Source organism: Leptonychotes weddellii, chromosome 9 (assembly GCF_054177405.1).
Source record: "Leptonychotes weddellii isolate Sample4059 chromosome 9, ASM5417740v2, whole genome shotgun sequence".
Lineage (NCBI taxonomy): Eukaryota > Metazoa > Chordata > Mammalia > Carnivora > Phocidae > Leptonychotes > Leptonychotes weddellii.
The window spans coordinates 24817513-24836892 of NC_138377.1; the positions used below are offsets into that span (position 1 = coordinate 24817513).

Genomic DNA, 19380 nt, shown 5'->3' on the forward strand with positions numbered 1-19380 from the left:
AAAAAAAAAAAAAAAACTTCTGTGCTTCAAAGGACACCATCAAGAAAATGAAAAGACGGGGCGCCTGGGTGGCTCAGATGGTTAAGCTTCTGCCTTCAGCTCAGGTCATGATCCCAGCGTCCTGGGATCGAGTCCGCATTGGGCTCCCTGCTCCTTGGGAGCCTGCTTCTCCCTCTGCCTCTCTCTCTCTCTCTCTCATGAATAAATAAATAAAATTTTAAAAAAATAAAAATGAAAAGGCAACCCATAAAATGAGAGAAAATATTTGCAAATCACTTCGCTGTTAAACGACCTGTGCCCAGATTAAACAAACAAAAACAACTCTTAGAACTCAATAATAAAAAGACAAATTGCCCAAAATTGCCCAAAATGGGCAAAGGGGGGTGTCTGGCTGGCTCAGTGGACAGAGCATGCAACTCTTGATTGTGGGCTCCTTAGTTTGAACCCCACACTGGGTGTAGAAATTACTTTAAAAAATCAAAATAAAATGGGCAAAGCTGAATAGGCATTTCTTCAAAGATATACAAATAAGCATATGAAAGGATATTCAACATCATTAGTCATTAGGGAAATTCAAATCAAACCAGGAGATACCACTTCACACCCACTAGGATGAATATAAACAAAAATACAACAGCAAGTGCTGTCCCGGATGTGGAGAAACTGGACCCCTCATATACTGCTGGTGGGAATGTAAAATGGTGCAGCCACCTTGGAATACCATTTGGCAGTTCTTCAAAACAAACACAGAGTTACCATGTATGTGATCCAGCAATTCCACTCCTAGAAATGGATATATCCAAGTAACCAAAAATATATGTTTACACAAAAACCTATATCCAAAATAACAGCATTATTCGAAACAGTCCAGAAGTGGAAACCCAAACGTCCATCAACTAATAAATGCATAAACCAAATGTAGTACATTGACACAATGCAGAATTACTCAACCATAAAAAGTACGGGCGCATGCTACAACCTGGACGAACCTTTAAAACAAGCAGAATCCAAGCATATGAAAATGTCAGGAAATAGCAAATCTATAGAGACAAAAAGTTCACGAGTGGTTGCCTAGGGCTGAGGAGCTTTGGGGGGAAATGGGCAATGACTGCTAATTGGTTCCTGTTTCTTTTGGGGGTGATAAAAATGTTCTAAAATTTATGGTGGTGATGGATGCACAGCCTGTTAATATACTAAAAAGCCATTAAATTGTATGCTTAAATGGGTGAACCTTCTGATATGCAATTATATCTCAAAGGAGCTGTTTTTAGAAAGAAACAAAACGCCTAGCCCGATACAATGCCTGATTACTTCCAACTGTGCCCATTCCTGAATAACAGCGGGCGGGATTTAGAATGACTCCTAAGGACCCTCCCACTTTTGACCCTTCGGAACCCTGAAGGACCAAACGCTTGCCTTGGGGCTCCTCTAGGCAGGGGAAAGACCACAGGAGCTCAGGACTCCCACGGTCCTCACAGTTCCTCCACGGCCCCACTCCCCGCCACTACCTGCCTGGAGATGCGCTTACCCAAGGCACAGGCCATGGCGGCACCCACCAGGCCTCCGCCCGACACCACCACATCGTACACCGTGTCTGCCTTGGCGCCCGACCACCTCCGGCAGGAGAGCATCGGGCCTCTCCCAGGAGCTGCACGTGCAGCCCTCCACCGGCTCACAGCCAGCCGGGCCGCCATGGTGCTGACCTGCAACGTACTTGGCGCACCGCTAGGCCCTCCTTTTGCTGCACTTCCGGAGCAGAGCTCTCCAATCACTAGCTGCTTCCGCCCCGGCCTCAGAGCCGGAAATAGAACGCGAAAAGAGTAGGCCAATCAGAAAACGATCCTTGCCAACTTGGGCGGGAAAGATTAGAGGCTCCCTGGGAAGGGGGACTGGGTCAGGCATCCGCCTGGGAGCCAATCAGAGGCCAAAGTTGGAAAGGGGCGGAACCTGATCGCGTAGCTAGTACCGCCACCGAAGCCAGCGCGTAGCCCGCCGCTGTCACCGCGGCCTTCGTCTCTGCCTCGCGGAGATGACCATCGGGAGGCCTCCGGGAGCCCCGGGCGGCGCTCAGGGGAGCCGTCAGGTGAGGAGAGAACGAGACGGAGAGGAATTAGGGCTGCGCCCCGGAAAGGAATCTCTAAGAGAGGAAACTGTTTGACGTTGCCTTGGAGACAGACGACACGGGCGTGTCGCAGAGGGGCGTGGGATTAAAATCGGCCGCCTTTAGGGACCGGCAGGCGGACTCCCTAAGGGGTTGAGCCTTATGTCAGGCCCTTCATCGAACCACAGCGATGGCCCTCGGTTTTCGCTTATCCTGTCAACTACCCTAGGACTGATAGAACGATGTTGACCCCATTTTGTAGAAAAGAAAACTGAGGCACAGAGAGAATAAGAAATTTGCCACAGTGGGGCACCTGGGTGGCTCAGTCGGTTAAGCGTCTGCCTTCGGCTCGGGTCATGATTGATCCCAGAGTCCTGGGACTGAGCCCCGCATCGGGCTCCCTGCTCAAGTGGGGAGTCTGCTTCTCCCTCTCTCTCTGCCCCTCCCCCCACACGCATGTGCTCGCTCGCTCGCTCTCAAATAAATAAAATCTTAAAAAAAAAAAAGAAATTTGCCATAGAATCCATACAGAAAGTAGATTGGTGGTTGCTTAGGGCTGGCAAGGAGGGAAGGGTTGGAAGCACTAAGCGAAATAGAGAGTGACTGCTAAATGGTGTGGGCTTTCTTTGGGGTGATTGAAATGCTCTAAAATTGATGGTGGTGATGGTTGCACAACTCTGTGAATATACTAAAACCCATTGCATTGTACTCTTTCAGTAAGTGAATTGTATGAATTGTATGGTGTCTGAATTATATCTCAATAAAGGCATTTAAAATTTTTTTGCCCAGGATCCCATGCTCCTCAGTAGCAGCGCAAGGGCTGGAGCACACGTTTGACTCAGAATCCAGTGTTCTTTTCAGTATTAGAGCTGGACCTTAGAGAATCATCACCAAGTGTCACCTGGAGGCCTGTAGCAGCCTACCTCCAACTGATTTCTAGATGCAACCAGTCATCTTATCCAGTCCAATCCCGGCCCCACACCTGGTTCTCTAAGGATATCTCATTCCACTGTCCTCCAGCCACACTGGCGCTCCTTCTACCTCTCCAAGAGCCAAGTTTATTCCTGCTTGAAGGCCTTTGCATTTGCTTTTCCTTGAACCCAGAACGCTCTTACCCCAGATCTTAGCAAGGCCGGCTCCCTCTCATCAATCACGTGTGAGTCTAAAACTCCTCTGCAGTGAGAAAGTAAAAATCAGCCCAGGACTGAGAAAGTACAATGCAGACTGTAACAGACACAGCTAAGGTGAGCAGCCAGATTAGCAGAAAACAATGTTTCTCCCAGGGCCAAAGTTTACCTGCAAAAAGACTAAGACCCCCTTCTAAATGATGATGCTTACCTATCAATTACTTACCCAGCCTCATTTTGTTCTAGTTACCTTTTGAATAAAAATTGCTCAGTCACTCACTTACTGAACTGTGCCGTCTTCATGACAGTATCCATCCAGATCCTCAGAATCATTCAGGATAAGCCAACCCTAGAAAAAGCCCTCCCCCCACCCTCTTACTGAAAGTCCCCACCCTGCAAGTTCCCTTAATTTTTCATGGTGTACTCCAACAAATTAATAAACCTAACTCTGATTATAGATACTGTTCCTAGTGGTCTTTATCTGATGGGCTTTTATCAACAGAAAAGCTTCCCCAAACCACTTCATCACTGTATAATCTCTCAATTTATGTCTTTGATTGAATATATTGTCATCTTATATGGTCTGTCTCCCTCTCACTAGAACGTAAGCTTTGTGAGTAAGGACCTTGTTTGACTCATTCTCAGCCTAATGCCCAGTGCACATTAGGTACCAAATAAATATTTTCTAAACGAATGGAGTATTTAAACCCACTTTCTGTGACATTGTTCTTTCGGCTAGACCACATTGTTCAGTTAATTATTCATTCCTAGTAACGGGGCAGATAGAATCTTAGATAGAATTAGGAGGAAAGCAGAGGTGCAGGAAAAAGAAGATTGGCAACAAATAAGTAAAGCCCAACTAAGGCAAGGCGCAGGGTGTGGCCGAGGTCTGGTGCGCTTCCTGGAGTGCAGGGGACAGAATGCATGCTGCAGAGTACTCGGTAACTGCTCAACCTGTTGCTGCCTTTCCCTGCCCTTCAACCAAGCGTACCCCATATACCGATTTGTGAAATTTCTTTAAAGTAAGGAACACATTTTTCTTCCTTCCCAGTCCCTAATGCACAGAAACTTATTCAAAGTGAAATTAATGGTTATGTTTTGCGTAAATGTGAAATGATAGTTGACCCGTCTATTCTATTTCATTGTAGGTATTTCCCCCCAAGTCCTCCTCAGACTCGGATACAGAAGAGGAGTTGTCTGGGGATGGGCTGGTTTTGCCCAGGGCTGGCAAACTGGATGACTTCCTTGGCCCAGAGGACTTGACGCTTTCTGAATCTTCTGACTCAACTGGGAGCTTTTATGAGACCCTGGAGGTAGTAAAGCAGAAAGGCAGGTGGTGCCTGTTGGAATCCCTTTATCAGTCTGACCCAGACAGTGGTGAGAACTTCTCCGAAGATGATGACGACCTGGAGAGTTTCTTCCAAGACGAAGGCAGGGGGAAGCCACAGGTCCAGTACCCCGTGTCTCCAAGGTAAGGCACTGCAGTTCACCAGCTGCTTCATGCACAACTCTGGCCAAGTCACATCATGACTCTGGGCCTCATCCTCTTCCCAGTAAAGCAAAGACCACTTCTGCAAGTTGTCCCTTACCCAGACTCCAGCTCAGAATCAGCCTTTGGAGCCAAACATGTTCTGGTTCCTACCCAGCCGTCCTAAATCACTTTGGGTTACCCTAGTCACTGGAAGCACTGGAATTGATTAAAGGGATGTCTTTCTCACTCACTCCCTGAGAATGGCAACAAGGTACATTTACCTTGGCCAAGCCCTGTTATATGCATGTCCGCTGCATTTATATGATATTTAATATTTATTTTCTCTTCCCACTAACCCTGTAAGTAGATATTATTTTTGCCATCCTCCAGATGAGGAAATCGAGGTTCCAGGCAAACCCTGCTAAAGGTCACACGGCTGGTAATTGTTTGAAGCAAGATTTGAACCTGGGTCCGACTCTAAAGCCCTGCTCTGTACCCTTGCACTGTTCTCCCGCCCATATGAAAATAGTAGAATGCAGGGCGCCTGGCTGGCTCAGGTGGTGGAGTGTGCAACTCTTGATCTCGGGGCTGTGAGGTCGAGCCCCGGAGTGGGTGTGGAGATTACTTTAAAAAAATAAAATCTTTAAAAGAAAAAAACCCAGAAAATATTAGAGTACAAAGTGGCAATTCTTAAATCAGTTCTGAGAAGAGACTTCCTAACGGGCTGCTAGATGGCCTGAGGGAAAGGAGGGAGGCCCAGCTGAGAGAGGAGAGGCACAGGCTCAGAGGCCGAGGGGGGTGGGTGATGCTAGGCTGAGAAGCCGGCTGCCACCTCCTGGGAGGGAGGACTGGGGAGGAGCCGGAGGAGGAGCCGGCCTCCAGCGTCCTCCACGTGTCCTCCATGTGTCCTCCACGCAGCTGCTTTCTCCCCCCAGGTGTGGCCCCACAAGGCGCTGCAGCTCGCTGAGCAGCCTTCCGTCCGACGACCCCAAGGGTCAGCCCCCGCCACCCTCAGGCTCCAGGCCTCCTTCGCAGCACAGAAGCCGCAGCTCCTGGGCATCATCCATCACCGTCCCTCAGCCATTCCACATGACTCTGCGTGAGGCCCAGAAGAAGGCCCAGTGGCTGGCCTCCCCTGCCTCCTTCGAGCGGGAGAGGAAGCAGGCCCAGCGGCAGGGTCAGGAGGAGGCCGAGTGCCACCGGCAGTTCCGGGCGCAGCCCGTGCCCGCGCACGTCTACCTGCCCCTCTACCGGGAGATCACGGAGTGCAGCGAGGCCCGCAGGCAGGCAGGGATCCAGAAGAGGAAGGAACTGCTCCTCTCCTCCTTGAAGCCCTTCAGCTTCCTAGTGAAGGAGGAACAGAGAAAGGAAGCCGCTAAACAGAGGGAGTTGGCCGCCACAGCCAAGGCCAAGGTCCCCAAGCAGAAGGCCACCAGAAGGATCCCCAAGTCCATTCTGGAGCCAGCCCTCGGGGACAAACTCCAGGGTAAAGACCCCCCACACACACACCTTGCTGCCTGCTGCCTGGGGGCTACCAAGAGCTGCTGTGGGGATGTAGGCTCGGGGGTCAGCCTGGCTGAGAGAGAAATTCATTGCTCGGGAGGACCGGCCTCCGGGCCACGCTCAGGGCAGGCCATGGGGTAGGGCTGGCTCTGTCTGTGCCGTGGGGAGCCCTGGCACGAGCGGGCCGTGCGAGGTGGCGCAGCATTCCCCAGCTCGGTCCTGTGAGCGCTGCCAGAGAGACGGCGAATGCGCGGAGAGCCAGGGAGATATGGCCAAGGACTGGCTTAGGCCAGTGCCGCCTCCAGCTGGCCCTGAGGCCTGCTCCCACCACCCCCCCCATCCTGGTGAGATGCACATTCCAAGAACTGGGGTTCGATAAAAGGACTCAGGCTTTACTCGTTCAGTAAGGTGCCAGGCCCTGTCTGGGATAGACATGGAGTTGGTGGACACAGGAGGAAGACAGGTACTAGATAACAAAGCTACAGATGTGAGGGGTCTGCAAGGATGAAAGGCTTGCCCCTCACAGAGTACAGGACAGAGGGACCTAGCTTCGCATGTGGTGAGGCTGTGGGAGCAGATAGGGAAGGGCCCTGGGGGAAGTGAGCGCTGAGGCGGACCCTGAAGGATGGGAAGAGGGAGGAAGAGTGAGCCAGAGAGAACAGCGCGGAGGTCAGAGGCCGCCGAGCACATTCAAGGGACGACAAGGGGCAGGAGAGAAGAGGGAGTGGGGAGGGAGAGGCAGGCCCGAGCCACACCTGGGGGCTTGTAGCCGTGGGAGGAAGTTTGGACTTCATCCAAGGGCACTGGGGGGGCCACTGAAGGGCTCTAAGTAGGCTGGCTCCGGATCAGACCTGCGGCTTGGGAAGATCATTGAGGGGGGAGGGCCGGGCCTGGAGGGATGTTGGTCTGGATGCAGTTCAGCGGAGAGATGGTGAAGTTAGCAGCAGGGACGGTGAGGAGAGGCCAGACTGGAGCACGCTTGAAGAGCAGAGACCACAAAACTTGGGACTGACCAGAGAAGGCAGGCAAGAATGATTTGGGCAACAGCGTTAGCCTCTGGATGGGTGGCGGGGACTTGCCCTGAGCCGAGGGGGACCTGGGAGAGGAGGGGTGACGGGCCTGCCCCTCCAGCTCCGCCTTGGAAGAAGGACCCACAGAGAGCGCTCAGTCCGTGTCCATGGTGGCTGCCTCACAGCCTACTGGCACCTGGCAGCCGTGTCCTGGCCGGTGTTTATGAACGAACTCTCCAGAAAAGACAAAGCAAGCTGATCTGTAGTGTTTGCCATTTTCCGTGGTCTAAGTACACCTCTCCTGGCCAACGCGGAGCTTCCCATATGATGTCAGCTGGTACCCGAAATCCCTGCAAAGCTGTCGGTCGGCTCCGGCACACCCTGCTAGTGTTTGAGGGAACATTCTCCAAACCTTTAGGGATGCGGTGGGGTCCCCTCTCTCCCATCACCTCCCTGACTTTTTCTCCACAGAAGCAGAACTCTTCAGGAAAATTCGCATCCAGATGCGAGCCCTAGACATGCTCCAGAAGGCCTCCTCCCCTGTCGCCTTCTCCGGCGGCCGGCCTGACCCACAGCCTCGCACAGCTACCCGAACCCAGCAGGAAAAGCTTGCGTTTCTGCACCCTGACTTTGGATTCCAGCCTCGGGTGAATCCTGCTGTCCCTGACTACGAAGGCCTTTACAAGGCCTTCCAGAGAAGAGCTGCCAAGAGAAGGGAGGCCAGGGAGGGGACCCGCAACAAGCCCTTCTTGCTGAGAACCAGCAGCCTGCGTGGCGCTCAGCGGCCCAGTGATGCCGCCACGTCCGGAGGGAGGAGGGTGAGAGCCTGGGCAGGTGCAGGAGGGGCAGGGCCCGGGACCCAGCGGACCAGCCAGTCTCAACGGGAGGCACTTCTCCTGACATTTTCCTATCTTTTTTTAAAAAAAAACCCTGGCTCATTATAGAAGACTGATGATGAGTCATTGACCTCTATCTCTGAAACTAGTAATACATTATACGTGAATCAATTGAATTTAAATTTTAAAAAGTTAAAAAAAAACAACACTGGCTCAGTTGTAAGCACCACAATTCCTATAAACTTAGTACCATAAGAATACTTTCTTTCTTTGCCTCCCTAGAGGGAACTTCTCTAAAGGAAATTTGCAGAAATAAATCCAAGTCTAGAACATAGGGAGTTGGGACCAATTGCTCACGTCCCTATATCAATTCTAAAGAACTCTTCTCATCTGATTTTAAAACTTTAGGATTGTTATCCAACTTTAGGCCTGGTAATAAACTCATTACTCTTTCTCTAATCACAGAAAAAAAAAAAAAAAAGATTCTTGGTCTGACTAGTCCTTCACTGAAATTGAATCCTAGGTTAGAATAGAAACTAGTCACACATTGCCGTCGCATCAATACCAACCTTCGTTTCTTCCAGGACTCTCCACAGCCACCAGCCACACCGCTGCCAAGGAGTCGTTCTCTGAGTGGCCTTGCTTCCCTCTCTGCCCACACCCTCCCTGTGCACATCACGGACATCACCAGGAAGAGGGAATCTGCAGTCAGGTGAGTGGTTGGGCTCGAGATCTTGGCCCAGGATCGAGATCAGTGATCAGCGCCCGGGTCTTGACCCCGATGCTAGAAACCATCCTGCTGCTGGGCCTCCTCTTCGGTTATTAGAGAGACCTATAGGGGTGGAAGGGAACTCTTTGAGCGGGACAGGAATACACGTAACGCTCCACACGTAGTGCTGGAGAACACCTGGCCATCCCTCAGCAGATAGTCAACTCTGTGCCAGTCACAATGGCAAGGCTGGAGATACCTTATGGAACCTCTAGTTTATTATCTAGTATGAAATACAGAAAAACAAAGAAGTTACCATATTTTGCAAGAAGTGCAGTGGTGGGGGAATACAGGGAAACTTGGGGGCACTGGACAGCCTGGGGCAGGGGTCTCTTTAATAGATCTCTGAAGAATGAGGAATTAGCCGAAGGCTGGAAAGAAAGAAGATTCCAGAGAGAACAACATGGGGGAAGACCCACAGACAAAAGAGGGAGCCATTAGGAACAGGAATGCAGAGGCGCATGGCGGCAGGTGGCGGACCCAGTCACAAAGAGAAGGCATCCACCGCACAGATTTGAGATTCTCTGAGATTCATCTTTGGGGAACTCTCAGAAGTTGGTTGGGAAGCAGGAGCCTCCTTACTTTTTAATTCTTTAACTGACCTGACTCTGTCATGGTCCTGCTGTCATCAAACCAGCACCCCAGGCAAGAGCTCCTCCACTAGACCTCTGAGCTGACGTCAGCAGGAAAGGTGGTAATCCAAGCAGCTGAGCTCTGGGAGAGGACTAGCATCTTAGTGCTTTCCTGTGGGGCTCACAGAGGAGAACACAGGACCTACTTGGCTGTTGAGGACCCACAATGGGGATCTTAGAAATGTATTTAGAATCCAAGGGATACTCCCTTCTTCCTCAAATGTCTTAGAGCGACTAAATGAAGGCTAAATGCATCAGTATCTTGAGGCCCCAGTAAGGTAGGCCTTAGGAACCAGACGCTGGTGCCTCTAGGGGATGTCCATATCTGCTTCCCAGCAACAGGGAGTTTGATATAATAGCAGACTCAGCTTTCATGCCTTCCTTCCTAATCTGTTCATTTGAAGGTAAATAATCCAAATGCAAGAGTCTTTTTTTTAATACATATTTTTTTTTATTTTTAAAATTTTATGTATTTGAGAGAGAATGAGAGCGAGCGAGCATGAGAAGGGGGAGGGTCAGAGGGAGAAGCCGACTCTCCGCTGAGCAGGGAGACCGATGCAGGACTCAATCCTGGAACTCCGGGATCGTGACCTGAGCCGAACGAGGGCAGTCACTTAATGACCTGAGCCACCCAGGCGCCCCAAATGCAAGAGTCTTGACTGTTGTTTCTTTTGGTAGAAACTCCCCATAGTACCTTGTTAAATGATACTTAGACAAACTAGGTGCTGTAAGTTAACCCCAAACTGTGCATGGAAAGAGGCCTTTCTTCAGTTCTCTGTGAAAATGCAGATTTGTATTCCCAAGGGACCATGACCCCCGGTACCTTCCAGTCCACCCTTTACAGCACAGAAGTGAAGTTGGGAGTCAGACATCCTGGTTCAAATCTTGGCTTTTCCACTGGCATGCTGGGTGGCTTTGAATAAGTGGCTTACCCTCTCTGAACCTCAGTCTCCTTGCCTATAAAAAGAGGGGCTTACAGTTCTTACCTCATAGAGCAGTTATGAAGATAATAGATATAAAGCACTTGATTCCTTTATGCTCTTGGTTCAGAGTAGGTAGCTCAGCAAATGGCAGCTCTTAGAATCATTTTGTTTCCAGACAGGCCAGAAGCCTGAGTGTAAGGATATTTTAACTCATATGTTTTTCAGTTCAATTAATGAACTTCTCCTGGGGCAGAAAATCACTGTGTCCATAGTGCTGGGAAGGCTTGTTCTGCCAATCTCAGAATCCTGTTCTTTCTGAAATGCCAGTGTGATAAATCACTCCCTTCATAGAAAACACCATTTTACTTTCCAGAGAGGTTACTAAGATTGCTTTTAAATATACTCAAGTTGGTCATCTGTATGGTTTTTGCGTCCTCTCTTTAGAAGTTCACTTGAAAAAAAGGACAAAGCAGATGAGAGTACTCAGTGGTTGGAGATGCACAAAAAGAAGCGTCAAGCGATGTCTAAATCCGTGACCTTGCGTGCGAAAGCCATGGATCCCCATCAAAGCCTAGAGGAGGTGTTCAAAGCAAAGCTGAAAGAGAATCGGTCAGTGTCCTCCATGTGTCAAAGGGTGTGCCTGTCTTGGGATCCAACAGATCATTGGCCTTGAACGGCAAAATGGAGTTATTAGAGTAGACTCCTATAATTGCACAGAGTCCAGGATTTTGCTAGGCACAGTTAGGAATTTACAATGTCCTTGGGAATTACTCTGCTTAATTGGAGTGAAGGGTATTTCAGATTGGAAAAAGACAGAATTCATTCTAAAAATCTTGTTAATTCCAGGAACAAAGACCGTAAAAGAGCAAAAGAGTATAAGAAAGAATTGGAAGAAATGAAGAAGAGAATACAGACAAGGCCGTATCTCTTCGAACAAGTTACCAAGGTAAAACTAAACCATCATTCACTTTCTTTCAGTCTTGGATGAAAGGGCTCTTAGAAATGACGGAAAAATTTATTTTTAAAGATTTTATTTGTCAGAGAGAGAGAGACAAAGGGAGAACACAACCACGGGGTAGGGTTTGAGGGAAAGGGAGAAACAGACTCCCCATTGGGCAGGGAGCCTGACTCAGGGCTCAATCCCAGGACCCTGGGATCATGACCTGAGCCAAAGGCAGATGCTTAACCGACTGAGCCACCCAGGCATCCCAATGATGGAACAGTTTAATATCTGGGTATTAAAAACATTTCCTGGAGGCTCAGAAAGATTCTAAATTGGGCCTGTTTTATTAATTACCATCCCACCCCCCACCCCCACCCCCAATAAGTAGTGCAGTGGTGAATGTTGCTTGGACTGATTTCATCCAAGACTGGACTCCAGAGACATCTATTGGGAGTATTTCACTTTCTGGAGTGTTTGCTACAGTCTAGCTTTCAGTTTGAATCATGGTGAGGGCTAGATCCCACATACCCAGTGACAGTTTGGCTGTGTTAATGAGAAAATCTTTAACTTACTAACATCATCTCTCCCCCTGCAGTGCTGGTCCCCTGGGCATCCCCAGCCTCTAGAGCTGTGGCAGGCACATTTATGGGTCTTCAGACATTGAGATGCTCACAAGCACCCCATAAAGCCCTTTTCAGATTAAGTGGCTTTCAGGATGGAAGAATCATTTTAAGGTGTTCTCTAGACCTCTAGGGAAGTTGGACCCAGTTGAGATCTCTCCCTAAGGAAGCTCTGGAGCTGTCTGAACAGCCTTAGAAAGGCCACCATCCCTGGAGGTTTTGGGTTGTATCAGACTCTGTAGATCCTTCTTCTCTCCAGTTTCAGAAAAAAGTTGAGGTTTCCTAGTGACCTGATTCCAACTGCTGGACATTATCTCCATCTTACAGCCAGTGTGTTATGTAGGCATTTCCCAGGTACACTCCTCCCCACCCCCATATATGCCACACACAGACTCACACATGCTGGACAGTCTTGGGTTTACTTAGCAACTTGCATTGTTCAAAATCTCTCATAATGACCTTTCTTCTTTAATTTTTTCAAGCAAAGCTCACTCTCTGATCTCAACAGATGTTTCACCACTCCAGGAAAAATACAAAGTGCTCTATATGATTTTGCTTAAATCAAAACAAGAAATAACCTTTTTCTGGTCCACGTGCAGACCATCTATCCTGTTAAGAGTGTTACTAGTGGGACACCTCGGTGGCTTAATCAGTTAAGCGTCTGCCTTTGGCTCAGGTCATGATTCTGGGGTCCTGGGATTGAGTCCGGCATCGGGCTCCTTGCTCAGTGGGGAGTCTGCTTCTCCCTCTGCCTGCCACTCCCCCTGCTTATGCTCTCTGACAAATAAAAATCTTAAAAAAAAAAAAAGTGTTACTAGTGTAGTTTATTTCCTATTTGTTATATGTTAGTGGGTTTTTTTTGGTATCTTAGTGTTCATGATAATGGTTTTTTTTATTTTTTATTTATTTTTTTAAATTTATTTATTTGACACAGAGAGATACAGCAAGAGAGGGAACACAAGCAGGGGGAGTGGGAGAGGGAGAAGCAGGCTTCCTGCCGAGCAGGGAGCCCGATGTGGGGCTCAATCCCGGGACCCTGGGATCATGACCTGAGCCGAAGGCAGACGCTTAACGACTGAGCCACCCAGGCACCTCTGGTTTTTAATTCTTTTTTTTTTTTGGAAGATTATTTATTTACTCTAGGGACACCGAGGTGGCTCAGTCGGTTAAGTGTCTGCCTTCGGCTCAGGTCATGATCCCAGGGTCCCGGGATTGAGCCCCACATCAGGCTCCCTGCTCCGCCAGGAGCCTACTTCTCCCTCTGCCTGCCGCTCCCCCTGCTTGTGCGTGCTCTCTCTCTCTGACAAACAATTTTTTTTAAAAGATATTTATTTACTCTAGAGAGAGAACACAAGCAGGAGGGGCAGAGGGAGAGAGAATCTCGGTTGACTCTGCACTGAGTGTGCAGCCGGACTCCCGGGGCTCAGTCCCAGGACCCTGAGATCATGACCTGAGCCAAAACCAAGAGTTGAACGCGTAACCAACTGCGCCACTCAGGCGCCCCTGGTTGTTTTTAAATCTTAAAATGTTTTTTAGTCCATTTTTTCATCTGAGTCTCACTTGGTCTTCCAAAAATCTAAATCCTTGCTTCTCAAAGGTGTGGCTCCCAAATCAACAATTGGCATCTCCTGGGAGTGTTAGATGTACAGAATTGTGAGCCTTATCTGAGACCTACCAAATGAGAATTTACATTAATAACAAGATCTTCAGGTAGTTCCTATGCACTTTAAGGCTTGAAAAGGCTCGAAGAAATTTTCATGCACACCAGTGCCCAGCATTAATGGGGAGTTGGGGTAGGGGGCAATTTTAGACATACAGATGAAGCAAGTGATTTAGAATTACCTGGTAATTCACAAGACAGCTCCAGCAGATTAATTTCCATTCCACAGGACCTTGCCAGGAGAGCCGCAGAACAACGGTATCGAGACACCCTGCAGCAGGCTGGGCTGGATGAAGACTTTGTGAGGAACAAGGGTCAGGGCAGCCGGGTTGTACGATGGCGGGAGCAGTCAGAAGTCCGTGACTGTCCCAGGTAATCTCAGATGCTCCTTGTTATCCTGCAGCTCTCAAACTGCCATCCCTTGTAATGCCACCACTCGTATATTTTGAGATCACAATCCTGTATGTACAGAATACTAACCCAGAGATCTCCACATAACACATTTAAAACGGGAGAATAATGCAGTTATAAATAAAATATAACTATTGTATATGAGGTGTAGATTCTTCAATTTGAAACAGATCATTTTTCCAATTCTAGTTACAGGGCCATCAATCAAAAGTATTACTTCACTTTTGAAGAACAAACGTATGTGTGTCTGTGGGTGTAAAGGCGCCCCCATGTATATTTTTACTTACTATAAAATGATAAAACTATTTTTCTAGCACTTTTTATTTTGTTTGGATAACTGAAGGTAAAAACCTATATAGAGCCATAATAAAAGCTATACTGTCCTGAACAATCACCCTTTTCCCCTCAGCATGGTCACCACGGCTTGTTAAAATCTAGCACTCATGGGGCGCCTGGGTGGCTCAGTCGTTAGGCGTCTGCCTTCAGCTCGGGTCACGATCCCACGAGTCCCCCCATCGGGCTCCATGCCCCGCAGGAGGCCTGCTTCTCCCTCTCCCACTTCCCCTGCTTGTGTTCCCTCTCTCGCTGTGTCTCTGTCAAATAAATAAATAAAATCTTTTAGAAAAATAAAAATAAAAAAAATAAAATCTAGCACTCATTAAAAACGTAACTCATTAGCAGCACCCCACCATTGGTAAGTGAAGGGGAGAAAAGCATAGTATCGCCATTACTCTCAACTTTTGTTTCTTAAATCCTAACGGCCCCTCCCCTAATTCCTATCCCAGTTTTCCCCCTAGAAATTTCCTTTTACACCCCATATAAAATAATGAAAATGTTGAAACCATCCTTAAGCCTTACATAATGCTTTAATTAAAAACATTTTATTTCATAATGCTTTAATTTATTCTATAGCACCCATGAAACTACAAAACTCAGCACCAGAAATGCACAGCAGGATTTAGAAGAATCTCTACAGCAGCCTACAAGCCCCAAGAAAGAACTGGAAGAGCTGTCTTATGAATTGCTAGATAATTTCAAATCACTTGCTTAATTAGTAACACTTAAAATTACTGCTTTTCAGTATTAACCAGCTAACTTGGGGTTGAGTCAAGGCAAGCAAAACTTGGCTTCTGAGTCATGGCTACTCTTGGAGAATGGGGAAAAGAGTAGTAGCAGGGGGAAAAAAAAGCAGATGACAAACAGGGAATGAATGGTTTAAGTAAATCAAAGTGAACAACCTCAGGGCAGAGGGATCAGAGCTGAGTTAAGCATTCTTGCTTTGTGCCTCCTACTTTAAAAAAAAGAGCACAAGCCCAAATGCCTAACAGAGGCTAGTTAGGAAACAAAGAGATCACATGGGCTGGGTATAAGATAGTAGGAGACAGTAGAGACTAGTGTCTCTGCTAGAACACAGGCCCAGAACTGCCACATCAAGTGAGCTTTCAACAGAAGCCAGAAATTTGCATGTTGGCAACTAATTTAAAAATTATTTAGAAATATTGTGTGGGGTAGGAAGGGAAAAATGAAGGGGGGAAATCGGAGGGGGAGACGAACCATGAGAGACTGTGGACTCTGAGAAACAAACTGAGGGTTCTAGAGGGGAGGGGGTGGGGGATGGGTCAGCCTGGTGATGGGTAATTAAAGAGGGCACGTTCTGCATGGAGCACTGGGTGTTATACGCAAACAGTGAATCATGGAACACTACATCAAAAAAAATTAAAAAAAAAAAAAATACCGTATGGGAGTAACAAAACACCTGCAGGATGACAAGCTTGCAGCTTCTAGTACAGGGTCTCCCAACCTCAGTACTATCGACATTTTGAGCCAGATGAGTCTGTGTTGGGTGTTGGGAGAGGGGGCTGTCCTGTACATTGTAGGATGTGTAGCAGCATGCCTGGCTTCTACTCGCTAGATGCCAGTAACTCCCTCTCCCAGTTGTGACGAACAAAAATGCCTCTAGATATTGCCACATGTGGGGCAGGGGGCAGGCAATAAATGTTGCCAATTAAGAACCATGCTACAGTATAAAAGTAAGGCTACAGGAAGTAAAAACTGGCAAATTAAGAATACAAGAAATTGACACGAACTCAATCTACATAGCAAAGGATGATTATGCATGTCATTAACAAATTAAGAACTATATTTATTTATTACAGCAGTTAATTCTTTCCTGTTATCTGTTTAGAATATGCCACTGTGTGCATGGTATGTATGTGTCAGCATGAGGTTCATTTTAAATAAAGTGAAAATTCTCTGACAGCCATGATTTTCTACTAGTAAGTGATCTCTGGAACACTCTGCTTCTCACCAATGATTAATCAGATATTCTCTAACAGCTGTAGAGACAGGATGATAGCAAGAGTGCCTACTCTTAACAGAAGCACATTTCTCATGTTTTTGTTTTTTTTAACTCTCTGGAAAAATTCAAAAGTATGTTGTTATTGCCATTTTCCAGACTCAGACATGGTCCCTTCTGGTGACGACAGAGCGGTACTATGATAACTACTATCTAGGTTTGCTAGTTAGAGATGAAGATGTTCTGTTCCTCAAGACTCCTGGGCTCAGTTTTACCTGCATGGAATCCAAAGGGTAAATCAGTGCCCTCTCTTAAAGGGAAAGCCTGAACTATTTTCTTGATCTCCTCTCTAAGTAAACAGGTTTTGTCCAAAACAAGGAACCAAAGAACTGACTGGGCTGTCTTGTTTATTTAAAGGGAAAACAACTGAAGCTCTGAATCATGTGATATTTAACTTTAAAAAAACAAAAAACCTTTTAACATGCTACTGTATATTCCATAAACAAAGAAAGCAAACTGACCAAGTAGAAGTGGATATGACAAGATAGTACCTCAGCCCGGGCCAAGTAGGGATTCAAGTAATTTATTTTTTTGCAGCCCAGCGGCAGAGTCTCTTACTCAGGTTGCTAAAGGGAGAATGCTACAGCAGAACTGGCATCACTCCCTTCTCCAAAGCAACAAGGCATCTTGAAAGCTCAACTTCTTGGTGAAGTGTTATGGTTGGTGGCAGGACTTAGTTCATCCATGTGAAAAGACAGCTGAGTCGGGGATGAAAATTCTTCAGAGGAAAATCCCATCTCAACAGTCATACTGAAGAAATTTCAGCCAACACATAATCCAATTCCCTTTTGGGAGAAGTCCTTCCCAAAATTTTGTAGTGGGAAGAGAGGTAGGTACAGTTACCCAGCCCACATTCACTGCTTTCTTCCTTGTCTAGATCAGATGTGGTTTGAAGAGAAGCTCTCCCACATTCATCTTCTATGTCAGGAAAGATGAACAGAGGCAGACGCGGGGTCCTGTCCTTCACAGATTCATTTTGGTTCTGGCAGACCATGAGCCAGAAGCATCCTGTTCCCACTATGTGCACTCTGGGATCAGACAGAGCTGCTCTTCCAGGAGTCAGTGTCCATGCTCATGTCCGGCTTTCAGTTAATTCTCCTTGGTTTAGTAACTGTAAAAGATGAAAACCAAATCTGGAATAAAGGCTACCAATGAGTAACAGGAAAAATAATTCGTACTAAGGAAAAGGTTTATGAGTGGGAGTGGGGAATGCACAGCTGAGGTGAGTCAAGGATACCTAGCTCCAAAGCAAGAGAACATGTAGACTGATAGATCTCTCATATCCTGGCCTTGGGATAGCATTTTGGCCAATTCACGATGCTGGCATGTTCACTATGGCAATAAAAGATCTTGAGTCCATAAGCCAAACTATTGTTTGTGTAGTCACGTACTCACTAGTCAGTGATGGAGGCATCCATAACTTACAGATACATCAGAAATGGTAGAACCAAAAATCTTACATCAGTCAGTGTTAGTCCAAAGTACAGGCAGAACGCTCAAGGAGAAGTAAGAGGAATGGGAAGCTATTCCCAATAAGTTCTATATGAGAGCTAGAAACCACCCATAAGGAATCCAGCAATTCGGGGCGCCTGGGTGGCTCAGTCGTTAAGCGTCTGCCTTCAGCTTAGGTCATGATCCCAGGGTCCTGGGATTGAGCCCTGCATCAGGCTCCCTGCTCGGCGGGAAACCTGCTTCTCCCTCCCCCACTCCCCCTGCTTGTCTTCCCTCTCTCGCTGTGTCTCTCTCTCTCAAATAAATTTAAAAAATATATAAAAAACAGAGAAAAAGGAACCCAGCAATTCCCAGGGCTTAGAAGGATACCTCTCCTAGGATGGAGACAAGCCTGAGACTTCAAGAGGGTGGCAGCGAAAACAGACTTTCTACTCTACACTCAAGGCTTTCTGTTGAAAGGCAGTTCTGTACAATAATTGATGAACTTGGGTTCCATTTTATTATGAGAATGAGATGGGAATAAAAAGTGAAAGGGAAAGCCTGAACTATTTTCTTGATCTCCTCTCTAAGTAAACAGGTTTTGTCCAAAACAAGGAACCAAAGAACTGACTGGGCTGTCTTGTTTATTTAAAGGGAAAACAACTGAAGCTCTGAATCATGTGATATTTAACTTTAAAAAAACAAAAAACCTTTTAACATGCTACTGTATATTCCATAAACAAAGAAAGCAAACTGACCAAGTAGAAGTGGATATGACAAGATAGTACCTCAGCCCGGGCCAAGTGGGAAAAAAGTGAAATTCAGAATAAAAATTTGGCTTAGTAAAATATAACCAGATAAATTCTTGGGCTGAAGATAGATTTACTTGGTGATCTCAATTTGGATGAAAGTACTTTATACAGTAGAATAAGATGGAATATGAAGAAATTTAAACAAAATTTAAATTTAAAAATTTAAAGAAACCACAAATTTCATTTGATGCTATGTGGTGGGGATGTAAGAATGGTGTCTTTTTAATCTAGGTCAAGATCCAGATGTTTGCATTCAAATTTAGCAATGGCACTTTATGAGAAATCTTAAAAGAATTTGTAATTTGTTTTCCTCCTTTTTGGGACAAATTCTGATATATTCAAGGCTAGCTGGCAATCATTTACACTGCCTCCTGAGTTCAAGAATGTGAGCTCAATGTGACTACAGAACCCCACTTGGGATGCCTTTTAGTCAGCAGAGGTCCGAAAGCCCTGGGGTTCCAGGTGGGCCAGCACAATGAGTCCTCTGATTTGCAGGAGACTGGGTAACACTGAGGGGAAAATAAAAATTGTCCAGTCTGAACCATCGGAATAAAGATGTAGTTTTGATAGGGCGCCTGGGTGGCTCAGTTGTTTAAGTGTCTGCCTTTGGCTCAGGTCATGATCTCAGGGTCCTGGGATCGAGTCCCGCATCGGGCTCCTTGCTTAGCAGGGAGCCTGCTTCTCCCTCTGCCTGCCACTCCCCCTGCTTGTACTCTCCCTCTCTCTCTCTCTCTGGCAAATAAATAAATAAATAAAATCTTTAAAAAAAAAAAAA

At 46.9% G+C, this 19380-nt stretch overlaps 2 protein-coding genes across 7 annotated transcripts in view; one reads left to right on the forward strand and one right to left on the reverse strand.

Moving 5' to 3' along the window:
• COQ6 (coenzyme Q6, monooxygenase) overlaps positions 1-1748 on the reverse strand; it is a 16180-nt gene extending 14432 nt beyond the window's left edge. Inside the window, exon 1 of one of the 4 annotated variants that reach the window (XM_081830250.1) lies at positions 1529-1748. In XM_081830250.1, the coding sequence (XP_081686376.1) occupies positions 1529-1694 (166 nt within the window). In that variant the 5' untranslated portion in view covers positions 1695-1748. The remainder of the gene's footprint in view (positions 1-1528) is intronic. The other 3 variants (XM_031025548.2, XM_081830249.1, XM_006730944.3) reach the window with 3 other exon arrangements.
• Positions 1749-1926: 178 nt separating this feature from the next.
• FAM161B (FAM161 centrosomal protein B) lies at positions 1927-17517 on the forward strand. Of its 3 annotated transcripts, XM_081830245.1 has the most exons (10): positions 1930-2083; positions 2891-3345; positions 4377-4699; positions 5635-6185; positions 7684-8030; positions 8633-8760; positions 10817-10981; positions 11219-11318; positions 13825-13967; positions 14919-17517. In XM_081830245.1, exons 2-10 carry the CDS (start codon positions 3319-3321, stop codon positions 15055-15057), a joined length of 1923 nt encoding a protein of 640 aa, XP_081686371.1. In that variant the 5' UTR covers positions 1930-2083; positions 2891-3318; the 3' UTR covers positions 15058-17517. The 3 variants fall into 3 exon arrangements, with proteins under 3 accessions (XP_030881407.1, XP_081686372.1, XP_081686371.1); XM_031025547.2 differs by lacking the exon at positions 2891-3345 and having other exon boundaries at positions 1927-2083; XM_081830246.1 differs by lacking the exon at positions 2891-3345 and having other exon boundaries at positions 1927-2083; positions 7684-7859.
• The last annotated feature ends 1863 nt before the right edge of the window (positions 17518-19380 follow it).

Bases quoted from the DNA above. Each gene is read 5' to 3' on its own strand.
- FAM161B (XM_031025547.2), top strand. From the start codon at position 2,030: ATGACCATCGGGAGGCCTCCGGGAGCCCCGGGCGGCGCTCAGGGGAGC. The intron at 6,186-7,683 runs GTAAAGACCCCC...TTTTCTCCACAG, and splicing joins CCTCGGGGACAAACTCCAGG to AAGCAGAACTCTTCAGGAAA. The intron at 10,982-11,218 runs GTCAGTGTCCTC...TGTTAATTCCAG, and splicing joins GCAAAGCTGAAAGAGAATCG to GAACAAAGACCGTAAAAGAG.